This window comes from Mixophyes fleayi, chromosome 1 (genome assembly GCF_038048845.1).
Source record: "Mixophyes fleayi isolate aMixFle1 chromosome 1, aMixFle1.hap1, whole genome shotgun sequence".
Taxonomy (NCBI): domain Eukaryota; kingdom Metazoa; phylum Chordata; class Amphibia; order Anura; family Limnodynastidae; genus Mixophyes; species Mixophyes fleayi.
In genome coordinates, this window is record NC_134402.1 from 254617170 (window position 1) to 254641965 (window position 24796).

Consider the following 24796-nt stretch of genomic DNA (forward strand, 5'->3'; position numbering starts at 1 on the left):
AGATCGAAGGGGAGCGAGATGAGAGAGGGGGAGGCCAGTAAGGAGGAGGTTGCAGTAGTCCAAGCGGGAGATGATCAGAGAGTGAATAAGGCATTTGGTGGCATCTTAGGAGAGGAAGGGCCGGATGCGAGCGATGTTACGCAGCTGGAAGTGGCAGGATTTAGCAAGAGAGAGGATATGGGGTCCAAAGGAGAGAGAGGAGTCGAGGGTGACACCAAGGCAGCGAAGTTGGGGGACAGAGGAGATAGAGGAGTGGTCGACAGTGATGGAGAGGTCGACAGGGGATGAGCTATGGGGGGGAGGAAAAACTATCAGCTCGGAGGTTGAGTTTGAGGAATCGAGAGGACATCCAGGAGGAGATGGCAGAGAGGCAGGTGAACACCCTAGAGAGGAGGGAGGGAGAGAGATCAGGAGAGGAGAGGTATAGTTGAGTGTCGTCAGCGTAAAGGTGGTAGTTGAAGCCGAAGGAGCTGATGAGTTCACCCAGGGAGGAGGTGTATAGAGAGAAGAGTAAGGGGCCCAGAACAGAGCCCTGGGGGACCCCGACTGGAAGGGTGGACGGGGGGGAGAGAGACTCAGTGGTGGTGACAGAGAAGGATCGGTCAGCGAGGTAAGAGGTGAACCAGGACAGGACAGGGCCAGAGAGGCCGAGAGACTGGAGGGTGTGGAGGAGGAGGGGGTGGTCAACGGTGTCAAGGCTGCAGAGAGGTCTAGGAGGATGAGAAGGGAGAAGTGGCCCCTGGTTTTATCAGAGAGGAGGTCATTGGTGACTTTAGCCAGGGCAGTTTCAGTGGAGTGAAGGGGGCGGAAACCAGACTGGAGAGGATCAAGGAGGGAGTGTTCAGAAAGGTAGGAGGTGAGGCGGCTGCAGACGAGCCTCTCGAGAATTTTGGAGGCAAAGGGGAGAAGAGATATGGGGCGATAGTTCGAGAGAGAAGTGGGGTCGGGATTAGGCTTCTTAAGAATGGGGGATACGAGAGCATGTTTGAAGGAGGAGGGGAAGATGCCGCAGGAGAGGGAGAGATTAAAAAGGTGAGCGAAGTGGGAGCAGGTGGTGGGGGAAAGGGAGCAAAGAAGGTGGGAGGGGGTGGGATCCAGGGGACAGGTAGTAGGGGGGGAGGAAAAAATTAGAGAGTGGACTTCCTCGCCCGTGGTGGGGCGGAAGGAGTAGAGGGGAAGGTGTTTAGGGGGGAGGACGGAAGAGTGGGAGGGGTAGAAGAGAGAGTGAAGGAGGAGATTTCAAGTCGGATGGCCATTGTATTTATTTATTGAAAAAATTTGTCCACACATACTAAGGACATATTCTTGAATTATATCTTATAAACATGATTAACGTGTATTTTAAGATATCACAGTACTCTAAAATATTAAAATTCTTAATTCATTTGTCTAAATGTGTTTAAAAAACACATTAAAATGCAGACTAAAGACAAATCAATCTATGTTTGTTAATGATTATTAAAGACATCACTGACATCACTGGTACAGACGCTACAATATGTCCCCTTTCACCTGGTAGACAATGGTGTGCTCTGGTCTTCCCTCTGCTATTGCAGTTACCAATAATGAAGTAATTCATTGACTAGATGGCATTTTAAAAAAAACAACAATTAATTTAGCAGTTACTGACAAAAACAAATTAAATTCGATTGTTCCGTGTCAATGGGATCATGTCACAGGTTCTGATATTCTAATATGCAAGTCCTGTGATATCCCGGACTACAAATATATTGTGTAATGGATGTGTGTTTTATTTAAATTTGACAGAAGCCCTAGAGGGCACAGGGAGATGAAGAGTGATAAGAACCCCTAATCAAAAACACATTAAAATTTTTTGCTTTCATTTGGTTCAAATTGATACACAGGTGTGGACTGTGCAAATAAGATAATCCATCCATTTTATGGCTCCTCCCACTCATGCAATGTGGCACAATTGGGCAGATTTGTCCCATTTACAGGCACATAGCCAGAAAAAAAAACAATTGCTCATGGGCAAATCTTGACTGAAAACAAAGACACATTGCTGCGAATAAATACTTTGATTAAAAACATATCCTCGTACCTTGATCTCTATCATGCCATGACCGACTTCCAGCTGCTGGTGAATTTGGAGACGGGTAGAAGTCTCCAGTTGGACTTGGCTCCATATTCTCATCTATAGAAATGGTCTTGGGTCTTTTACTGTTAAAATAAATAAAATTAAATGGTGTGAACTACTCTACATATTTGTCACATTTGAATATATGATCAATTACATGACGTGGTATAATCTGAAAGAGAGGTTTGTCTGTATGAGATTAACTTGGAAGTCAACATGACCTTTTTAGATGCAGTGACGTGTGGACACAAAAACGGGCAAAGTTAAATAGGAATAGAAAGTTTGGAATTTCACAAGTTAGCTTTACATTCCAAGTTGATAAACATCCTTTCAATGCATTTGTGATATAATAGACATAACCTATTATGCCTTTCCTTTCACTTGTATTGTAAGGGTCATCACAGTTTTTAGGAAAATGGTAACGGCTCATTCTTTTAAGAGCCACTTCATTTGTAGTAGATGGTTCTTTCACCTCATGCTTTTAAAGGATGAACTTGTATGATTTATACCGACTTTGAAATATAAGGTCAATGTCAGGGTTTTATTGACATTGAAATATTGAATCTTCACGAAAATTAATTAAAGTCAAAAATCAAGGTGATAAGTTAAAATTTTGTATGAAATAAACCTATACATAAATAATGCAAATGCTGCTGTTTTGTTATATATTTTGAATTGGACTATACATTTGACTTATATTTATAGGTTAGAAAACCTACCTCACCATGTGGCTCCAGCAGAGTTGGACGCAATTTATTCCAAAAATGCAAATTGTGCCCCTGAAAAGTTTGCAATTTGCTTATATGCATAGTACGCAAATTGCATACATTTGATTACGATATGCTTAAAGCGCTGGATACACTAGAAGCAAATAAAACTGTACTTGAGCTACATTAGCCCGCCCCTTCCGTCATCAGTTCCGCCTCTCCAAGCGTGGAGAGGTACAATGATGTATGTTTAACTGTACATGTACAATTTAGAAAAGTGTGTTTTGTGCTTTTGAATTGGACATCCAGTGCTTCATTAGAGTCGGACGCAATGTGCGTCTAGGAGCTACATGAAAGAGTAGGAGTGGGAGTGTGCCGCAGCTTGTTAGGGTATTACGAGTGGCATGTAAACCCAGTTGCATCCCACTCATAATACCTTACCAAGCTGCCACCCGTTCCTGCAGCTAGCTAACTACTTGCGCCACCTAATTTCTGCCGCACATTTTCAGTCTTGTTTGACGTGTGTTCCGCCTGCGTCTTGGATAGTTTTTGCGGGTAGACGCCCATAGTATCTGAATTATTCACAGTCACGCCTACATAAATCCGTGTCCCACCCTTTCCCTCGTACTAAAGACACAAGCTGTCGCAGTGCACACTTGCGTCTGAAAATCAGACGGAACTGCAGGGAACTGTTGCTTACTGCACATGCCCCATCAGTGGAAATGTGCAGGATGCACCTGAAATGGACTTTGCGTCTGACTCTAAATGCGGCCCACAGTATGTAAAACTCTACATGAGACTATATGATCAAATATTTTTCCAACTTCTGTCCAATTGTAATAACCTGGGCAGAGTTAAATAACCGATGTCTCAGATGCTTTCTTTGCACCAGTGAATTGAATCTGGTCTAGGTCATTGGAATTGGAAAGTAAAAAAGAAGAGCAGAATATTATCACACTTAGATGGGATAAGTTGTCAGATATACATTTATCTCCTTGTGTTAGCGCAACATTCATTTTTGGATCTTTCTACTATATTATTTTTCTATTTATTATTTTGCAAACCTTTTCAGACAGGGATTTCCCTGACAAGATCCACTTAGTGCCTTCTGCCCTATCTTGTGATCACGCACTATCTCATCTTCTATAGTAACTTCTGGTACTGTATATTTACATGTCTGTATGAATGATCAATATAGACTTTGTGGATTTTTGCTTCCACTGATTCATCCGCAAATATGAGTATATGTATCAATGCCTTTCTTTAAATGTCCAGTAACACCTAGCAACATAAATATACAGAGGACTTGTTGATTAAAAACCACTTGCCACATATAGTGTAAAATGTATTTTGCTATAGTTTAACTTAGTTTACATTCCTTTCAGTTTCATCAAAGGACACACGTTTCCAGTTACCTGCTTGGTGGAGAGGACAGAGACCTCTGTAAGCTGACCGCTGAGTTCATGTCATGATAGTATGGCTGGCTTAGTGGCTCTCCAATTGTAAAATTGACTCCAGAGCCTTGTGTTATCGGTGCTAGAAAACAAGAGAGCTGGTTACTCATCGAATATGCACTTATTAGTCAAACAGTTTACTTTGTTTCCTGTCTTATCTGATGTGCTATGATAACCAAATGACATCAAGTAAATGGGTGGAACGTTCATTATTCTAATATACAGACTAAGAAAAGGAGATGACACAAATAATAGTCCATAAATAATTTTTGGCTAAAGTATTTCTTGTAAAGCCAGAGTGATAAATCCTACCTTACATGCCAAGCTGCCAGTAGGTACATCTGGTGGTGTCTGAGGCCAGCAAGTAAGAAATTGCATTGTTTACAAATGCCTGGTGCTCCAAGTGGCACTTTGTGTCATTAGAGACCTTGGGAACAGGGTTCAAATCATTCATCTTTTGTTTTAAAGACGATGGTGTCCCTAATTTATGCATAGCGCAATTATTTCTTGATGAATCATTAATTGGATGTGACCGCTGGCTCCTTTTCACTCAGGGAACAATGTTTCCATGCTACAGTACTTACTGCATTTGGGACATCAATCAGTGCTACGGGGTCAGATCTCTGGGCCCCATAAACTCACTACATGCAGATAGTCTTTTCAATTAGCCCTGATGGAAAGAGAGACGTTGATGACAGAGGTGGATTCTTTGCATATTTGGACGAGCAGCAGAGTGCTGTTCTCTTATATCTTTTTGAGAAATGCCTATTAAAAGCTGTCCTTCTACCTGAGAGAAGAGCACAGCTGCCAGCTCAAATGGCTTAATATCCACAAACTATTTTAATCCCCTATTGAATGGGGACCAAGAGTAAACAAGGTCCCTGGAGAAACGCATAGTGTGAATAAGGCTTTTCATGTGTGCTACAAACAAGCCAATGCAGCAGTGTTGTGAAGCATATGCACTTCAAGCATGGCATGCCGTGGGCGTGACAGTTTACTGCTGGAGACTGGTAAAGCACACCACGGTCTCTTGTGGTTTGAGGCAAACTAAACTAGAGGTTAAACAAATGCCAGATGAAAGAAGACCGCCACAGCCACAATCCAGATTCTATTATTAGATAAGTAACATGTACAACTGTCACAATGAGGGGGGTGCTAATGAGGCAGTACCCCTCAATTATAAATCTGAAGCCGCCTTATGTCTCTGGATGCTTTTCTCAAAATACAGCTGCAGCAGAAATCTGCAGCTTTTCTATTTTACTTCTTCCCACGCTATCTTAATGTGCAAGATATCCAAGTTGAGCCCTGGTGTAGTACAACTGTCATGCTGACATGTTCACTGAAGATGTTCAGAATTTTTTTTATTATTATTATTATTATTATTATTTAAATACTCATCCATAGTAAACAGAAGGCTCTATTTATCAAACAGCGAGAAGTCCTTTTTTCACTTTGACCTATACATCTAAGTGGCTACTGCTGGCAATACTGGATATTACTCAAACATCACAGCAATACGAGTAACTCGCTGATATCTCTTCTGTTAACAAGTGTCAGGATGGCATTAACAGATAGAGGAGCGTCAAACATAATTTACTGCTGCAATATTTTTTTTTTCTCAGGCTGTACATTTTTAAAATGAATGGGGCTATTGCTTCTCCCCTAGAAATATAATACAGTTTTGACCACCACAGAAAATAGATATTATCTACCACATTTTTTAAAATATAAATGTGTTTTTTTGGTGGGTGGGGGTAAGAATAGAGCTTTTTCTTTTAAGCAATGGAATTGAAAGCTCCAACTAAGATTCCAGTTCTATGCATGCTCAGTAGAGCTAAACAGGGGATCCAGAACACTACATTTCACTCTGGGTATTTTTTTGGCAATACGTTGCCAGCTCTAAGAGTACAGAAAGGTGTCACTATGAAACAGGTGACAATAAAAAATAGAAGTTGCAGAAAATTATTGATTTCTATTAGCAAGTTAGTCAAGTGTAATGGATTTCATTTTACTGGCCCTGATTAACCATAGGGCTAACTGGGCTACAGCCCAGGGGCCTATGGCATCCAGGGGGCCCTTGAAAGTGCTCAGCAGCAGTATTGATCGGTCGGGGGCGGAGGCGCCCACGGCGCGATCAGTGCTGCTGAGCACTTCCACTGCGGTCCTTCCCCGGCGAGCTGTAGTCTCCTTACTGAGGAGATCTCGTCGAGTCTCACTCTCACGAGATCTCCTCAGTAAAGAGCGTACAGCGCGCTGGGGAAGGAGGTAAGTGCCGGGGGAGGGGGGCTGTGGGCGTGAAGCTCGGATCACGTGGGGGGGGGCCCTCACGGGGGAATGGAGCCCCCCTTAGCCCAGGGGCCTCCATTCCCTTAAAATGAGGGCCATATAAACCCACAGGGCGAATGTTCTGTTATGACATCACCTCTTTTTTTACATGCTGCACTTGGTTCTATGCAGAGGTGCACATATGTGGACCTAAATTGAGGCATCTGCTGGGGGTGCAAACATCTGCAACGGGCGATGGGAAGAGATGGCAGTGTAAGGGTGCTCCTTTGCTAATTGACGCTATAAAGTGTCCAATTAGAATTAATTTTGCAGCATGGGATTATTAGAATAAGATAAAGTGAAGAGGGAGCATTCACAATGTCGTTCCCTGCTTTGCGGGAGGGAGCGCAAAAGAACTTCAGATCTGTGGGAGATCGGGTCTCGTTATCACCTTCCGGTTGCACTTTGATTGTAAAGTACATTTCTAGGGTTAGGAGAAATATGGTTGAAATGAAAGAAGAGGGCGGTTTTAAAGCGCTAGCAGGTTGGACTTTGATGTGACAATTTTACTATATTCATTTTGAAGAGCATTCTCCAACTTGCAGAACTAGGTGAAGATCAATATTATAGAGGTATTTCCAAAGACCGTGAAGTGGCTGTGCAGTGTACGATGTGCTTGGCAGACATGGAGGTACAATTGCACAAATAATCAATCCGCAACTTTTTGTATGTTAAGGACCATTTATGACTACACATTTTGAAATACATTATAAAAGAAGTGATAGTAAGAACGTGGGTGGGGCCTAATGGCTATGATTACACAGAAGTACAGACAGATCTGGTGAAGGCATTAAGTAATTAAGGAATGTGAGTGTCAGCACACATACTAATTACCAAGGGAGCATATACTGTACATCCCTAATGTATATGTACTGTAATCATAGCTTCACTTTATGTGTTGCAGACATTTCTAGATAAACGTACACATATCAATATTTTCATTTAGGTCATTTCTTTCTTTCCACAATGTAGATAGCAGTTAATAGAACGGACAGCATTTCTTATCAACATTATTAGTGTTGCTTATCTCCAGGAATTTTCTTTTAATGTCTTAGCATTGCCTTCCTGCCATAGAGATGATGTAATTTTCCCTTTACAGCATGACCGTGGGGGAGGACAGTAAGTGTGAAAGGAATTTATTGTGTATAAGTAAATTTTAATGAACGACAGACAATGTTTTTTTTAAACTTTACATGACAAAAACACTGAAATGTTACTGAAGCTATTCTAGCTTATTCTATGTAGTAAACATGACATGACAGCTACAGGAGTGTGTGCCTACACTGCAAGAATTAGAAAAAAAGCAAAACAAACTGTAAGACCTTCTACACCTAAAAGCTCACACCAATTAAAGAGCTATTAATAAATCATCATTACATGTGTAAAAGTTTCAGGAGCATAAAAAATTAAGATTGTGTTTTCCCATTCCTGCCTTTCAATCTATTGATGGACATTTTAGACAGCTGGCTGATGACGCTTAATAACGCATGTAATCCTTGTCAAACTATGGAAACTTTTATATGTATTTTTCAACTTACATGATGTCTTTTCAAACTGGATTAACTTCAGTGGAATACAAAGCAAAAGCGTGACTAGAGGATTGTAAAACAAACTTCACACCTCAAAAACAACCTCTTTCATGGCAAAGCTAGATTCACTCAAAACGCACTCATCTCTAATGATCAATTATGAAACACAATTAATAATCTACTGGAGTAAGTTGAAGAATATGTTGGAGAATCAAATTTTAAAAATGAAAACTCTGCCTTACTCTATTGAGTTGTTTACAACAATGTTTGGATTGCCATTTGCAATATATGAACATTAGATTTACACACAGTATCTTGCCAGCAATTGATAGTGGCTTATTACAGAAAAATGTTTTCAACTAGAACGTTCCATAACGGCTTGTCATAACGCAAAGTCCCGTACTTACCCATGACCTCTTCCTCAACAGCCATTCCCCTTAGCCATGACCTCTTCCTCAACAGCCAATCCCCTTTCCCTCTCAGAGAAGATCATCAGTGAGAGAGTCAAGCGATCCATACTTGTACTCCAAGTGTAAAGATGAAAAACAGATGTACCTGACTCCCTATGTATATGCTCGGATCATAGCTCACAAGGATGTTGTTTGCCCTACTGCTCCACGGGAGGTTTCTGTCCTCCCTGAGCTCGCCTTAGTAATGTAAGCAAATTTCTCAAAAAATACTTTAAAACTAAGGCCCTGGGAGAAGTGGCATACTACCCGGGAATCCAAATTCAACCATAGTGCTAAAATCAGCAACCAATTTTGGCTAGTAGAAACCAAAGGTGCATCAACACCCATGGATACAGTCTATTTGAAGTTGGAAGGAGAAAATTATCGTTTATCTAACAATAAGAAGAACAGACAAGCAGTGGGGGCATTGTTGCACATGGAAACATAGTCCAGGTATTGCAGTCACAATGAGAATTCTCTACAGATATGTGAGTTATCCTCACCAAAGAGATGCAAGGGAATGCGCTCAAAAGAGTCATTCATTATCGTAAACAGATTCAAGACATAAATCTGATGACACCATTAAATGATTATTTTAAACTCACAGGCTACGTGTAAGCAGGTTGGGCTGGTGACGCCAGTGATTGCAAGTTACAAGTGGTTACTTGTTCAAATTAGGGGACAGCACAATCTCTTAATCCAGTAGAAAGTGAGTTTTAGTTGCATTATTGTTATGCATGTGGGCAAAATATGAATCAGCAGCTTATGTAGGTGAAGGGTGATTTGGTTGTGCCAGCTGTTAGAGCAGGTGTTCTTAACCTTTATAGTCCCACATCCCCGAAAGTAAACTTAAAATTCAAACCTCCCCTAATTTCTGAAAGCCATTAATAATGGATACATTACGTAACTGACCTGGAAATTTTATTTTCACATCCTCAGATACACAGAAATAGTAAATAACATTTTTTTCTTCAGGAACTTCTTTTTGACTTATGAAGTCACTTAAAGTCCTCAGTGTCATTTAAAGAGATACTTGTTGCTGTATCTGATCAATGAGACCACAATTACAAAAATGTTATAGAGGACAGTCACACCTCCCCACTAACCACTTCTCCAGGGGAGGCACACCTCACAGGTTAAGAACCCCTGTGTTAGACGATCTCAGAGACCTAACATCCCAACCAACAAAGATATACAAAGCAAGTCAAGGCTGTCTCAAGCTAGCAAATAGCAAGAACATCAATGCTAGAACCAAACAAACAGGTCTATGTAGGACACCACTGCTTATGTGACCTAGTGGAAAATGATGTGATTGTGTTTGTATACTGACAGACAAGTAAGATGCTTTGACAAAGCCACTACCAAGACCAATGTTTGAAGGACTCATAACCAAGATGGGACTAATAACACAGGTAGGTCAGTAGGGTTGTACTAGCTGATATGTGTATCACTGCAGTGTAAGAGGCAGCTTATTAGATTTGTAATAAAAACCTCTTTAAGTTCAGTACATCTGGACAATGTCCTAAATTACCTGCTATTGATGAGCATGGACAGCAAAAGATGGCAAGTAAAGCAGAGGAGCAAAGCACAGTTGGCACTGAGAGGAGAAGAGCACATAGAGCATCAGAAGTGAGAACAGTAAGCAAGAGAGATGCACAGATGAGCCAAGTAAGGGGAGCTTTAGAAGTGAGCACTGTAGAGTAGCAGAGCACAGTGAAGGAGCAGAGCGCTGAGTGCCAGAGTGAAGCACAGGGAAAGAGTACAGTGCTGCAAAATGACAGGTAGCTACAGCAGAAGAGTAGAGTAGAGCAAGGGAATATCAAAGCACAAAAGAGTGGAGAAGCAGATGACAGGAATAATCAGCAATGAGAACAGCAGTCAAGCAGAGCAAAATGGCAAATGGAATGTGCTGGATTCCACCTTGTTATAGAGGTGGAGTATGTGTTTTAATACGCTAGACAAGCAGGATGGGTGACAAACTTTGGCTCGCTGTTTAGGAAGACTGCAATATTTACTTACTTCTAGACACCCGTACTAGCTCTGAAACATTGAAAACTCCAGACTTTACAAAACTGTCTTCAAGGTATCCTGGAAAAAAATAAAAAACCTGTATTAAGAATTCTTCATACTCAGCAGCAACAGCAACATGCAAAAATAACTAATGAAGAAACCAAATAATATAAAAGGAGTTTAGAACCAGCATAAGTAAGGAAATTATTAAAGGTATCAAATAAATATTCTTCTTAGATGTGAAAACGCTGTGGCGATTTTGTACACAGACTCTAAAGATTTAATATAACAACACTATTTGACTCATGTTTTCTATATAATACTCTAAAGAAAGTGGAGGGGTCTCAATTGTCTGTTGAACGAGTTCTTTCTAAAAAGCGTAGCAGGAGTACACCAAGGGTTAACCCACTTTGTGGCTATATTACCCATGGCTTTGTAAGTATCGTTGTTATTATTTTTATTGTTGATTACATCTTGGACACACTTATATATATTGGAGGATCTTCTTTTTCAGCCTTCCTTATATAAAGCTCTAAGGAAAGTCACCACCAGGCAAGAAAGCAGGACCTGGAACAGTATTTTCCGGACAGCGCTCTACAATACTAATTTATATTTGTCACAGACAAGTACAGGCAAAACTTTTTACATTTTCGTCAGCCATAGGGCTTTTTGCCCTATGATAATATGCCCCAGGGTCCCTATTGATGATGTCAAAGTTGCCAGAAAACAACTTTTCACTTGCTGCTTGTACACAGCATACACCATTAAATATTACTGTGTTTGTTCCTAAATTAAAAAACACTGCAAAGTATGCTGATGCTATATAAATAAAAGTTAATAAAAAAAAAAAAATATGTGAAAATCACTTGCGAAAATTATGCTAAATTTTACCAAAACCCACAGGATTGCTGCTGGCAGCCACACCACTATTGTAACAGCAGACACATCTGTCAAAGTACTGTAAAGTAACCACATTAATATATATATATATATATATATATATATATATATACACACACACACGTATACATACATACATATAGACACACACACACATATATGCACACATACATATATACACACATACAAACATGTGCCCTTAGCGTGCACAAATTGCAGGTGTACATATAACTAGTTTAACACACGCCAACTTGTAGCCTCCCTTAAGCAGCGACATCTTATCCCTAAATCACCTTTAGGGTTCTTCTAAAATTCTGGGCGTGTGCTCGATTTTTCAAGACTCTATGTAAAGAGTGTGTTGTGTACATAATGCGGAATCCTGAGTAGTATGAAGAACTTCGTTGTCATGCCTTAGCAGGTTGTGAGCAATGGTTTCAAGACCCTGCAGGTCAAACTATTCATCAAGTTCAGGTAACAGCAAACAAGATTTGACACCACATGCGCAGCACTCCTCCAAAAAGGTTACAGCTGTGTTCACAGAGTGGGGCAGCAACAAATCTCATAGACAGTTTGTATTGCTAGACTACACAGGGAATCAACAAAACTGCAGCAATAAGGTTCATTTATGAATCAGAAATATGTGGAGGTGCAGCACATTTTTTATTTTGCACACAAGTCCTATTTGTCTGCAAGAACCACACAGCAGTACAATCCTATTCTCATTTTCTTTAATGTACCCTTGCAGGACTTTGGCAGAACTGCAGCCTGTGATTGAAATTCCTGCATCTGCAAATGTAAAACTTAATTTTAGCATTATGCCTACTATCACTTTTACACCAGCATCACCACTTTTCATTACTATTTCCCTCATTGTGACCTCATTTATGTCTTAATTAAGCCATGAGAGTGAGGAGACAGTAGGACTGTCCTTATTTAATATGTCACATTTGTACATTTAATTAAATTAATCACAATGATTCTTGTACACATGTAAATGGACTGACCGATCAAAATATGCCAATATTAGCCGATGCCCCAATCACTTCCACCTCAGAAGACAAATACAAATCAAGCTGTTTTGCCAGGCTAAACATGGAACACCTCCACCGCTTGAAATGTATTCAAATATTGGCAGTCAGGAAAATGACTGTGCTTAACCTGCATTTCAACAAGGGACACCCTAGGGCACTCAGCTCTGACCTCAAAAGCAGCAGCATATTGTTCCTCCACAATTGTCATCACAGTAATACACTAAAACCATGTGTGTACCGTAAAATTGTGCACAATAAAAAGTTTAATTAAAACAAAGAAAAACAAGTACAAATGGTAAATGATACAGCATAAGAATCCACCAATCGGCAGTAGGAGATTTACAAGCTAATCATACAAACTCCCCAAGGGCAATGTAGGAGAGCAATGCACAACCCTTCTAAGCAATATCTGCTTTTTCCAATTGCATAGTAGAGACCATAAACACATATCTGCTATGCAACGGAGTACAAGCAATTGTTCTGTTATCTGCAATTTCAGACTTAAGCTGGGTACACACTACACGGTTTTCGTCCAATAATCGGCTCAATCAGCCGACATACGACCGCTCGTTCAAAAGTCGGGTCAGTGTGTGCAGTGACACGATGGTCGAAAGTCTGCCCAAATGGACGATTGTCGCCTCATTTGGTTGGTAGTACCGTTAAATATTTTCGTTCCAATCTCGTTTCCGCTGTGTAGTGTGTATAAACTTCCGTCCGTCCACAACAGTGAGTACCAAATTACAGTCATTGCTCACGACAACATGGCTATAAAAAGTCGCTAAAGGGACGTCCGCACTTCCCTTTATCGTCCTAAACAAGGCTAGTGTGTATGCAGTCCATGGACCGAGCGATCAGACCATCGATCGCATGTAAAATCGCTCGGCATAAAAAGTTGGTCGCAATTTCTGTAGTGTGTACCCAGCTCTACAGAGGAGCCCTGCAATGTCCTTCAGCAGAATTAAGATAGGATGTATAAAGTATGGAAAACAATTCCCCCTATGACCACGTTATCCAAAACACCTTCGGTTTTGATAAGCTGATGAAGCTTTATCCTATATATGTCTGAATGTGCATAATAGATCTTTTACAGACACAACTTGTGTTTATAATGGCCCTTTAAGCCTAGCCATTTCAGTAAATTTGGGTGTATTATTTGGTTATTAAAACACTGGTTTGGAAATGTATTCATATGACATTATTTTTATTTTTTTTCATTGTTAAATATATAAGAAATACTTAAATGCAAGGCCCAGGAATGTACTTGGCCTTGGAGAATTTTTGTGTGTAAAAAGTTCATTGTAATTGATAATGGAGTTCACAGGCCACATCCGCCTCCAAGATGCCATTTGTACATGACAGGGAAAAATTCTAGTGCATGGCAAAAAAAAAAAAAAAAGCATCCAGTGTATTTATTTGAAATAACTACTGGATACACAATTCAAAAAAAGTGAAGTGAATACAAACTTCACAGATAAAATAACATGAACGAAAATCACCATAAAACCCACAAGAGGCTTGTAAAGGTTTGCACCAACAAATAAGAGTGATTGAGAAAGGAAACTTGAAGCAATGCGGTTTAGAATGTATAGCTGTTTAAACTCTTTCCTCAATTTCCGCCCAGCTCATTTGAAGTGGTGAGCTCATTTATTACAAAACACCAGATTCTAGCTGGATCAGTAGACAGCCCATGTTCCCTTGTCTCTTTCACTCACACCCGGACTTCTTCATCCACTACGTAAACATATAGCCAGACAATTTTTAAACAGTAAGCCATTTAGACCTACTGCTTCTGATGGCCTGTTCAAACTTCATGGTGCTGTTTGGAATAAAGTAGGTAAATAAATAAGGAATGAGATAAGTGATTTTATGTATAATAAACACGCCATGCCTTTCATCTGGGACAAAAACATGAGCAGAGTAAGGACTGATGTATGTGTTCAAAGATCTCCTGTACAACTCCACTTCTAATAAGCATCTACTAAAATGAAAAAGTCTCTTGCTCTGGGTCATGCTACCTTGTATTCATCTGCCCTTTTCATTAATGACAGACTTTAATGAATGTAGATTCTCGGTTTCAAAGTATGCAAACATGAGGGGCCTGACTTTAGTTTATTTGCATGTCTATTAATTTTTTTTTAATAAAGTGACACTAATTATAATATATAATCATAGGCAAACCGAGAGGGGGTTTCCTAGTGCCTGGAAATCCCCCCCCCAAGCCTGGGGCACTGTATAATTGAGGTGGCTGGACCCAGCTCTGCTTGAAAAGGGAGAGCTGTGTGCACCTAACAGTAGTGCACGCAGCATTGCCCATGTATATTATGGGGATAGGAAGAGTTGGAGAGCAGCCAAGCACTGTCTAAAATTATAGCCACGCCCCATGCATGCTGGTCACGCCCACTGGCGGCGTGGTGTGGAAACCCCCCCCTCTACAAATCCTGTGTTTGCCCCTGATAATGATCCTTTTTTTTATTATGGGCAAGAAGGTCTTCAGTTTAGTAAAATGTTTGTATACACTATCATAATGTAGAGCAGTTTCTAATACCAGTGGACTGCAGTTATGTCCATGGGGAGAATGATGGAATTATGTATTATCTGGAGATTTTCAAGCATAATGTAGTTGTATTTAATACCAATATGCTTGTACAATGTGACTGTTAAAAATGTCCATTAATTTGTATTGTGAAAAGTGCCTACTTCTCCAACTTGGTAAAGGAAACTCCCTGCGATTAAATGAATCTTAATGAAGTTGCAGTTAAAGCACTGGTTACAATGAAAGTGGTAACATAATCACTGCTTGTCCTGATTATACCCATTGCCTATGCAAAGCAGATTGCTGACCAATTATACACTTCTAAGCTATCACAGTACTACTTTTGTTCTCAGACATTGGTAGAATGTAAATTTTTTTAGGGGTTATATTTACCTGGTGGATTCTTGGCAGGATCATTGTGGCTTGGGCTTCCTGATTGTCCAGGATCTGTAAAGAAATCAGAAAAAAACGTAAGTGTTTTGTGCGTTACAAGCATTAAGAGGTTTTTTTGTTGTTTTTTTTTTCCAGAATGTTGATGAACTGTTGAAAGTAGACGAACAGACGCAATTTCCCTTGTTTCGCTAGACAAACGCGTGGAGTAGATTTCTAGGTACAGATGAGTTGATTACATTGTATAAGAAGCTTTGCATAATTAGACTTTCACATTAATTACTCTTTCACATGACACAATACAAACCTCTAATTCAATCCAAAAATAAAAAAAAAGAGTAAAGGACAGGAATAGCAAAAGACTGAATATGCTCCGTGAATCTATTTCTGGGTGTTTGTAAAAGCAAGACACACAGGATAGATCCTAGGTAACAAGTGGATGGATTTAGTCACTAAAGTTCTACAACTTGTCATCACTAAAACAGTTTAGCATATTCTGTTCATGTAATGTGTTACTGTCTATACCTCTCTTACTGAATCAACTTAAAAGAAACATGAGAAAAACAAAACCAGTCTACCTATGGACCGCAGTAATAGCATTCAGAAAGAATAAGAGGAAGGAATAACTTTGTTGCAGTGTTGAGTAAGAATGTGTACTTCCATGGCAGGCATTCCTAACATCAAATGTGACTGTTATATCTGATATACCCAAAGGTATTGCATTTACATTTTTTAATGCTAGTAAAAGAACGAGTGAAAACCCATATCATAGGCAAATGTGACATGCACTTGCAACTAGAGTTTTTACAGACGTTTGGAAGTCACTGTTGGCTTCTCCCATGCATTTACCTGTGGAAAATATATTGAATACAACACAAAGGGCCCGATTGATCAAGCAAAAAGAGTAAATTATATCCGGGACAAACCATGTTACAATGCAAGGGGTGCACATTAGTTTATTATTTTTCACAGTTAAGTTAAATACTGGCGGTGTTTTATGTAGCACACAAATACTTGATAGCTGTTTTTACACTGAAATTTAAGGTTGATCTAGGACATGCCCTTCCCAACTATAAATATTTACCCAATTTCAAATTCACCTCCCCCTCCAATGCAACATGGTTTTGCCAAGGTGCAAAGTAACTCATTTTTTTGCTTTCCTTTCCTTGATGAATCAGGCCCAATGTGTTCAGAAAAATGTACTGCATTGCCACGCAACCAATCTTTAGGAAAAAAGTTACAAAGGTAACCGATGATACTGGAAACAATGGTTTCTATTTTCAGACTTATTTAAGTGCATTGTATTAGCGTTACAAACTCTAGTAAAATGAATTAACCTAACGCCAGTGGGTATGAAGGCTTACCAACTGTCTCCTTTTACAACAACTTTATAACAGCATCTGTTGATGGATATGTTCTTACTCTAAGTGCTTATTAAATGTTTTCTCGATATAAGGTCAACAATGTTGCTCTACTTGCATCAACCTGCTTATATTAGCATTGAAACGTAATTTTGCATAGCTGCAAGATATCAGATGCCCGGTCTCTGCTTACCCCCAGAATGGCTGGCATCTCAGTTGTTTATTGAGCTCAAATAGCTAAATAGTAAACGTATAAAATGGCATTAGCAGATTTCTCTTCTGCTCCACAGAGGTTGGGCAATGATGGCTCTGCTTAATGTGCTGTCTGAATGCACAGTCTAAGCTGCATTGTGGCCTGGGCATCTCCACCTGCCAGTTTCTGGAATGACAGAACAGTCAGCTGTGGAAGTGAGCCTGAATGTATGTCCGTGTACGTGCTGAGGTAAGGGCACAGAGGGAGGAGACCATCTGCCTTTGCTAGGCAGCCATTCATTTCTGGATTTAACAGCTGCGAAATAGCAGTGCCCAGAAGGACAAAAACGTGCAGCCTGAGAGAGAGAGAAGGCCATGGGTATAAGAATTGGCACTGTCTACTCTTTTTCCCAGGGAATAAAGGCTCTCTCCAGATGTCTGGGTGGCACAAAAAGAAGGAATGCAGTGAGATTTCCTTGTGGCAATTTAAGAGAGGTTGAGGGTGCCAAGGCCCGATTAACTATTGCAGCGCAAAATGACAAGATATGATGCTGTCATAAGATGGTTATCAATTTTCTGCAGCTATGAGAGAAATTATATGCTGCAAATAGGTGCAAATAATGCTTATATTTTCCTTCCATCATTTGTATGGCTCAGTGGCCTGATTCATTAAGGATCTTAAATGAAGAGGTATCTTATTTCTGTCTCCTGGACAAAACCATGTAACAATGCAAGGGGTGCAAACTAGTTTTCTGTTTTGCACATAAGTTAAATACTGACTGTTTTTTCATGTAACACACAAATATTTGATAGCTTATTTGCACACTGAAATTTAAAGTTGATATTTGTGTGCTACATGAAAAAAACAGTCAGTATTTAACTTAGGTGCAAAACAGAAAACTAGTTTGCACCTCTTGCATTGTAACATGGTTTTGTCCAGGAGACTGAAATAAGATACCTCTTCATTTAAGATCCTTAATGAATCAGGCCCTAAGACCCTAAAACAGCATTACTATGCAATTAGATATCTGGTTAAAGCAATTTAATAAATGGATTTTTTTTTTTAACTCTAGCAGGGGCTACCTAAATAGTTAATCAACAGTGCATGCATTACAGAGTGTATTTGATTATTTATTTCCAATTTAAAGCTGTCAGTTTCACCTCTGCCCAAGAAATCATTTTATTAACACTAAAGTCTCAAATTAACTTACACTACACTATAGCAATGCTTTACTGAACTGTTGGTTAAGGTTATGATGACCTTAAATTGCTTTTCTATCCATTTTTAATGGCTCATTGTTGAAACCACATGTGCTTGAGACGTCTGCTTATACAAGTTTGACAGCATTTTCTTTAGCATTTATTAATTGTTTGCCAAAATAGCTTTGTAAACACAGCGGCAAGATCTCTCTATGATTGGTTTTCATGTCTTTCGCAATCACCCTAATGTGTGGGAATATTCTGTGCAGTTCTGTGTTTGTCTTCACGATACTGAGCGTTGGTTTTAAAAAAACTACTTCTCATACAAAATAATCTTCGATTTTGGTAAATTTACAGTAAAGTGTATTATCCTATAATTCTCTGTAAATTAGCCCTTAGGGAAAGGGTGTCTGCTCATTACATACACTATGGTTATCCTTATTCATAAAAGGACTTATTTATTTTTTAGAAACCACCTGCACAATACAAATCTGGTAAAAAATAAAAAACTGGAATAAATATTTTGTCCAAATATATTATATTTATAACATTCTTTATGGCAGGCTCTATACGCCTACAGCACAACAGTGGGGAATACACAATAATCGATTAAGTCTTACTTTTTGGTTTCATGATCACCCTTTGTTTATTAAACTGCAAATCGGTGATTCTGAAATCACTTTTTACTGAAGATCTACAAACTACTAGTAAAAGAAAGCTACAAATAACCCCTAATAGAACATATTTGCACTGTTGGAGTTAATGGCATGTTATGCTATATATGCCCTGAAAATGGATACTTGCCACCTAATTTGGATAGTTTTATTGTCGCATAAAGCTATCCATCACAATATCCTAAATATTGTTTTTATGTTTATCCTGCTATTTAGCCTAATACTGAATTGAAATGAACAATGTCTGTGACAAATCTCTGCATATTACTCCAATAAGCTAAAATAAGATGTCTAAAATTGAGACAGGATTGTACATTTCTATCTTTATATGTAATGTCATACATGTAGCTCATGTGATTTTAAGGCTTACAATATCTATTTAGGGAATGTTAAGGTTAGTCTGTCTGTGTTATTCAGGGCTTGTTCACACCTATCAGTTATGTTTTGCGCTCGTCTTACATATTAAACAAATGCATGAAAAGAGCATTAAAAATAGGACAAGATTTCCCACCGTTAAATTTCAAAATATTAATGCTATGTTTCAAACACAGTATGATCTAATTCTAATGCGTTAGCGCGTTTTCCCAGGGTCTATGATGTCCCATCGTAGAATTTCATAAATACGTTTTGAGTAGAGTATGTTTCGACATGCTTTAAAAGTTGCAATAAATATTCCGTGAAAAATATAAATTTTCTACAATGCCTAGAACAGAGAATGTTTTACTTAATAAAGTTTAAGTACTTAAAGCAAAAAATTGCTGCAAAGACCAGATGATAACCATACGTAGGAAAAAGCAACGGAAGATTGCTTAAAAAGGTCATAAACAGATCATTGTCTGTTATATGTTTGCTCTGTTCAGATCAATGGCATCGATTGTACCTTACTGAGTTATAGCTAGTAGATGAATAGAAGAATAATGTAAGAATAATAATGATCATGAATAGAAAACTGTAATATTCAAATAGGTTTATTATGTATTAATGACAATATAGACAGTGTTTACTGCTGGTGTCCATGTGCAGACACCATTTATTCCCTCACGCCTTCTAGTTTTAAGCCTTGTGGATACTTGCTCATGGTAGAAACTGTTAGGCCTTGTTTACATGTGCTGTTAAAATAGATAAAATGGGAGAAAGCCAAAATGTGCTTTAATTATGTGTTTTAACAATACAATTGACTTTACTGGTAACGCACACCTAACACATGAGAAGCAGGTTGTGTTGTGGGCTTCAATTTTAAAAGTGGTGTTAAATTTTAGAACACAGCCATGGGAAAAACCGTACATCCTATTTTTCATGCAATTTTCAGGTTTTTAAGAGTCCTTCCGGGTTAAATTTCTTAGTTCTCAACCAAAATCGATTTCCTACGTGGATCCTTTAAGCTACGTACACACTGTCACTTGTAATGACTTTCTTTCTGCATGTAAAAACACAAGTAAAAATACCTATAAAGCAAGTGGCATTCGTGTATGCTTTTACTATTCATTTAGATGTGTTTACAAGTTCAATTTGCGTTTTGAAACAAGCATCTGTGACCAAACTGAAAACAGTTATTATGTTTAAGTCGAACGCATGTCTAAACGCTGCTTAACCGCATCTGGTTTGTAACAAACTCTCACTGAGATAAATAAAGTAAGCTGACACATAAAAACAAAAACATTGCATGCTAACAAGAAAGCAAAAGGACAAATAATAAAATGAACTTGTCTTCTGAAAAACCAAATTGTAATCATAATAAACTACTACTACTATTATTACACTCTGAGGAAAATCTTTACAGTACATCCAACTCTCTGCATGGTGTAGTCTTTGTAATGAGCCAACTTCGTAGACAACCATTTTAAATGCAACCACTCATAATAACACTTTAAACTACTAGCATTACTAAAAAATAACAATATTACATGTATTTTACAAAAAAATCAGTCAATATATGTTAACAACAATCCCCTCCTCTCCCTGGTCCCCCCACCCTAACCCTAACTCTGCTGGATAATGCTATTTTGGGCCCTAGCATTGCACTATTCCTGAGGAAAGAGATACAGGACATACACACCACACGCCAAGTATTTCTAACCTCAAATGTCATGTGTAGCAGAGGTACATTTCTCCAACCTAGTTACACTAAGCAGAGTAATTGATCCATTATGTAACTTTCACACCTAGTGAAAAAGACTGCACTTCCCCATGGAATATATGGGTCTGGGAAACAGCAATTAGCCTAAATCTTGGTATCAGAAATATGTGTGGAGTAGCTGTGAATAGGATAATGAGCATATCTAAAGCTGTATGAACCACTTTAAGTCCGGAATGGTAAGTGCCCAAGGTCCTGCTGTTAGATATACATAGGCCATAACAGGGGGATGTTTATCCACTATAACTAAGGCATTTGGGGTACATTGTGAAAGGGCTGTAAGGTATATTAATCTTTCAGTATTAACAATTTACTGGGTTTATTTTAGTTTTTTTTTTATGATTTAATAATTTATGAACTTATTCACACTATTTGACAAAATAAGCAATTCAATTAAACCCAGCTATCAGGTACACAAGAAATAGTTATATTATACCTGTAGAAAGCCAGTCTTAGCGCTGCTTGCCCAAGTGTCTCTGTGCCCCCAGAAAATACTTGTTCAAGCAAGTGGCCTTATTATTGATATAAACATATACAAGCCTTTACCCCATAGCTACAAATCCAAATAGAAGGCACAACTGCACCTTCACGCCTAAGGCCATCCAGAACTATACAGGCAATCCAATGCAAATCAGAGGCAATAATCAACTGTCATTGGCGGTATAAATGTGCTTGCTTTGTGGTGATAAGCCATGTAATTCACATAGTAGGAAGCGGCAGCTGCTGCTTCATCAGCGGTGTCAGCGGACACTTTAATGAGAAGCCGTTCCCTGCCGAAGGAGGGGAGGAGTTGGTACCCCGCGGAGGAGGAAGCAGGAAGGTGAACTGCCTCTTCTCTATTTCTCCTCTGGCAACAGTCTGAACTGTACAAATCTATGGTTAACGTCAATCCCAGATGGCGATAACTACAAGAGATAATACTACCACAGCAGAAAAATGTTAACTTTTTTCGCCACCTGTTAAACTGCCAATTATGTGAAATCAAGGCTAGTCATACTTGCCAACTTTTCCTCGTTGGCTTCAGGGAGATCCCGGTCGAGGTGGGCGTGCGGGGGCTGAGCTTGACAAATCCCAAAATTTGTCCCCGCCCCAAAATGGGGGGGGGGGGGGGTTAAGATGACACAATATTTGCGCCAGTAAGCCCTGCCCCCCACCACCAGTTATCTATTGCGGGAGCGAGAACCGGGAGGTTGCCCTGCTTTTCCGGGAACCTGGGAGCTCTCCCAGATATGCGGGAGTCTCATGGACATTCCGGGACAGTAGGCAACTGTGCATTAAGGAAAATCAGCTAATGAATCTCTAGAGACTGAAGTGTCTTTTAGATTTCTGTCTCCATTACTGAAGTCATGTTGTCTTACCTGTCAAGTCTTTGATTAAATCTTGGTCTCCATGAGAATGGCCACGTCCACAGGCATCAATACATGGACATAGGACACAATTTTTGAACTGTGTCATCATGCCACAGATGGCGAAGTCAACCACGTCTTGTACTGGCTCAGCATCAGCGAGAATGTCAGACTCTTCAGGGAGTGAGGGAGATCACCCCTATTTCAGGGAGTCTCCCTGACATTCAGGGAGACTTGGCAAGTATGAGGCTAGCACCAGTGAAATCAGTCATTTTGCCAGCATTAAATTAGTGAAAGGAAAAATAAGCCTATCTGCCGTGAAAACGGCAGCTCAGGCGTTTCACCAGCTAATAAATAGACTCCCCAAGTAACAGTTATTTATACTGGTATAAAAAAGTGGCAATATTATCTTATAAAGACAACATGATATCTTTCAAAGTGGATGGCACAAGTAAGTGACTAAAATGTAGGCGAAATATGGCATGATGCAGTAAAAAACTTGTGACTGCTTTTGTGCGTAAACAGAGATGTTTTGCTTTAAAAGTCAATAAATCCAATTATCAAAGCTGAGAAGGACATCAGTGGTTAGGCTTGCCTTTATGCCAAACTAGCCCACTTAGATACTATATATACATAAGTAGCCTAAAGGGTAAAGAAAAGAGGGAATACATATGTAGGAAGTATTTAATATTTGTGTAATTACAGTCCATGGGCCTGAGTCATTAAGGAGAATAAAGCACAAAAAATTAGTAACTTTGCACCTGGCCAAAACTATGTTGCATTGGAGGGGGAGGTAAATTTATGATGTGGAGACAGATTTATAGTTGGGGTGGGGCATGTCCTAGATCAACTTTAAATTTAAGTGTAAAAATAAAACTGTGAAGTATTTGTGTGCTACATGAAAAACAGCCAGTATTTTTCTTACATGCAAAAGAAGAAAATTAATTTGCACCCCTTGCATTGGCACATGGTTTGACCAGGATGAAATTTACTCCTTCTTTAGACTTGCTCTCCTTAATGATTCAGGCCCCATGTGTTCTTTTAATTCAGTTTTACATTTGCAAGCCATTGCATTGGTAGGAGGTGCCAAGATAAATTTACTATTTGAACAGGAAAAATATTTGTAGTTTTACACACCTATCAGTAAATGTAATGATTCAGTGAGGATTAACGGCTAATTTGACTTCAAATAGGAATATACTCCACGTTCCCCTAACAAGATGGTGTAGTCCCATTCTAGTGATTCCATTTCTTTACAGGGATGATGATAACATCTGACATCTATTAAGGTGAATACCCTTTGCAGAGCAGGTCAAGACTACTGTACCATCATTATGCCATTCAACCCATCAATGTAAATAGACAGTAAGTCCTAGTGTCAAAAGTTACTGCAGTCAGGTAAAGAGCCATTTTTAAAGGATTAGCCTGTAAAGTTGTTGTTAATATGGAATCTGGAGGTCTGGGATTCCCTTCTCTATAACATATGAAATGTATATTAACTCAGTCTTGAGTTAATCTGAAATAAAAGTAATAAAAAGTCTGTAAATAAAATACATTTTTGGAGGCACAGCATAGTGGAAACTCCTTACTTTATCTAAAAATAAATCATGTTTTCAGGGCATGGCAAGCTTGTACTAGGCGATACATTCCAGCAATGTTAGCCTAACATATACAGTACAGTATGATTTTGTCCTGACTATCAGACCAAACGCTGACATAAAAAATTAAGAAGAATCTATATTTCTACACGAGTCCATGTGAAACTTGTAGCTCACCATAACCACTCACAGGTTAAACAGTTAAGGAACAAGCATAGTGTATATTTCTCTGTGATTTACAGCTGCTCAATATTTTGTGCGGGTGCTTTAAAATCCTAAAAGGTCTCCAGCATTTGGATTGTCAACGGCACAGGTGATGTTGGCCCGTGCCGAGCTGACCAATGCTGGAATATGTTCTTGGCAATATGCACTTGGCACTCTCCCTTCCATCTTCAGCCAGAACGCTGAGGAAGACAGGAAGTGCAGAGCTGGTCCTGTCTCCTTGGCAGCTAGACTGGCAACAGGGTGAAGAGCCATATCACTGCCAAACCTGAATCAGTAGGGAAGCCCAGCTTGCTGGCAAGCGGCAATCGACTGTGTAACACCCTGATCTCAGGATTCCCAATCAAGAGATATGCCAAGGCCAGAGCTCTCTTCTGCTGTTTAAACTGCCAGCTACTCATACATGCTTTTAGGTTGGCTTTCAACTGGTTTGTTTGCTAGAAACTGACAGACATGGACAGTTACAGGCTGCAATAGTCCAGATTTCCAGCATGCAACTTAGATACATCCCTACTAGGAAAACTAAGGACACTGCCATGAAATATACAGCTTTATGTTCTGTCAGTACAGCAGTGCATATTTTAAGTGGGTGTGTTTGATTTTATGTGAGTAATGTCCAACTGGTGTCAGGATTCGCTAATTT

At 39.4% G+C, this 24796-nt stretch overlaps 1 protein-coding gene across 8 annotated transcripts in view; it reads right to left on the reverse strand.

The window, feature by feature from the left end:
- NFIB (nuclear factor I B) overlaps positions 1–24796 on the reverse strand; it is a 350292-nt gene that overhangs the window by 80728 nt on the left and 244768 nt on the right. For all 8 annotated transcript variants that reach the window (XM_075209724.1, XM_075209697.1, XM_075209715.1 and 5 more), the window contains exons 3-6: positions 15430–15483; positions 10582–10650; positions 4221–4341; positions 2063–2181 (exon numbers count right to left, since the gene is read on the reverse strand). In XM_075209724.1, coding sequence (XP_075065825.1) covers positions 2063–2181; positions 4221–4341; positions 10582–10650; positions 15430–15483 — 363 coding nt within the window. The remainder of the gene's footprint in view (positions 1–2062; positions 2182–4220; positions 4342–10581; positions 10651–15429; positions 15484–24796) is intronic.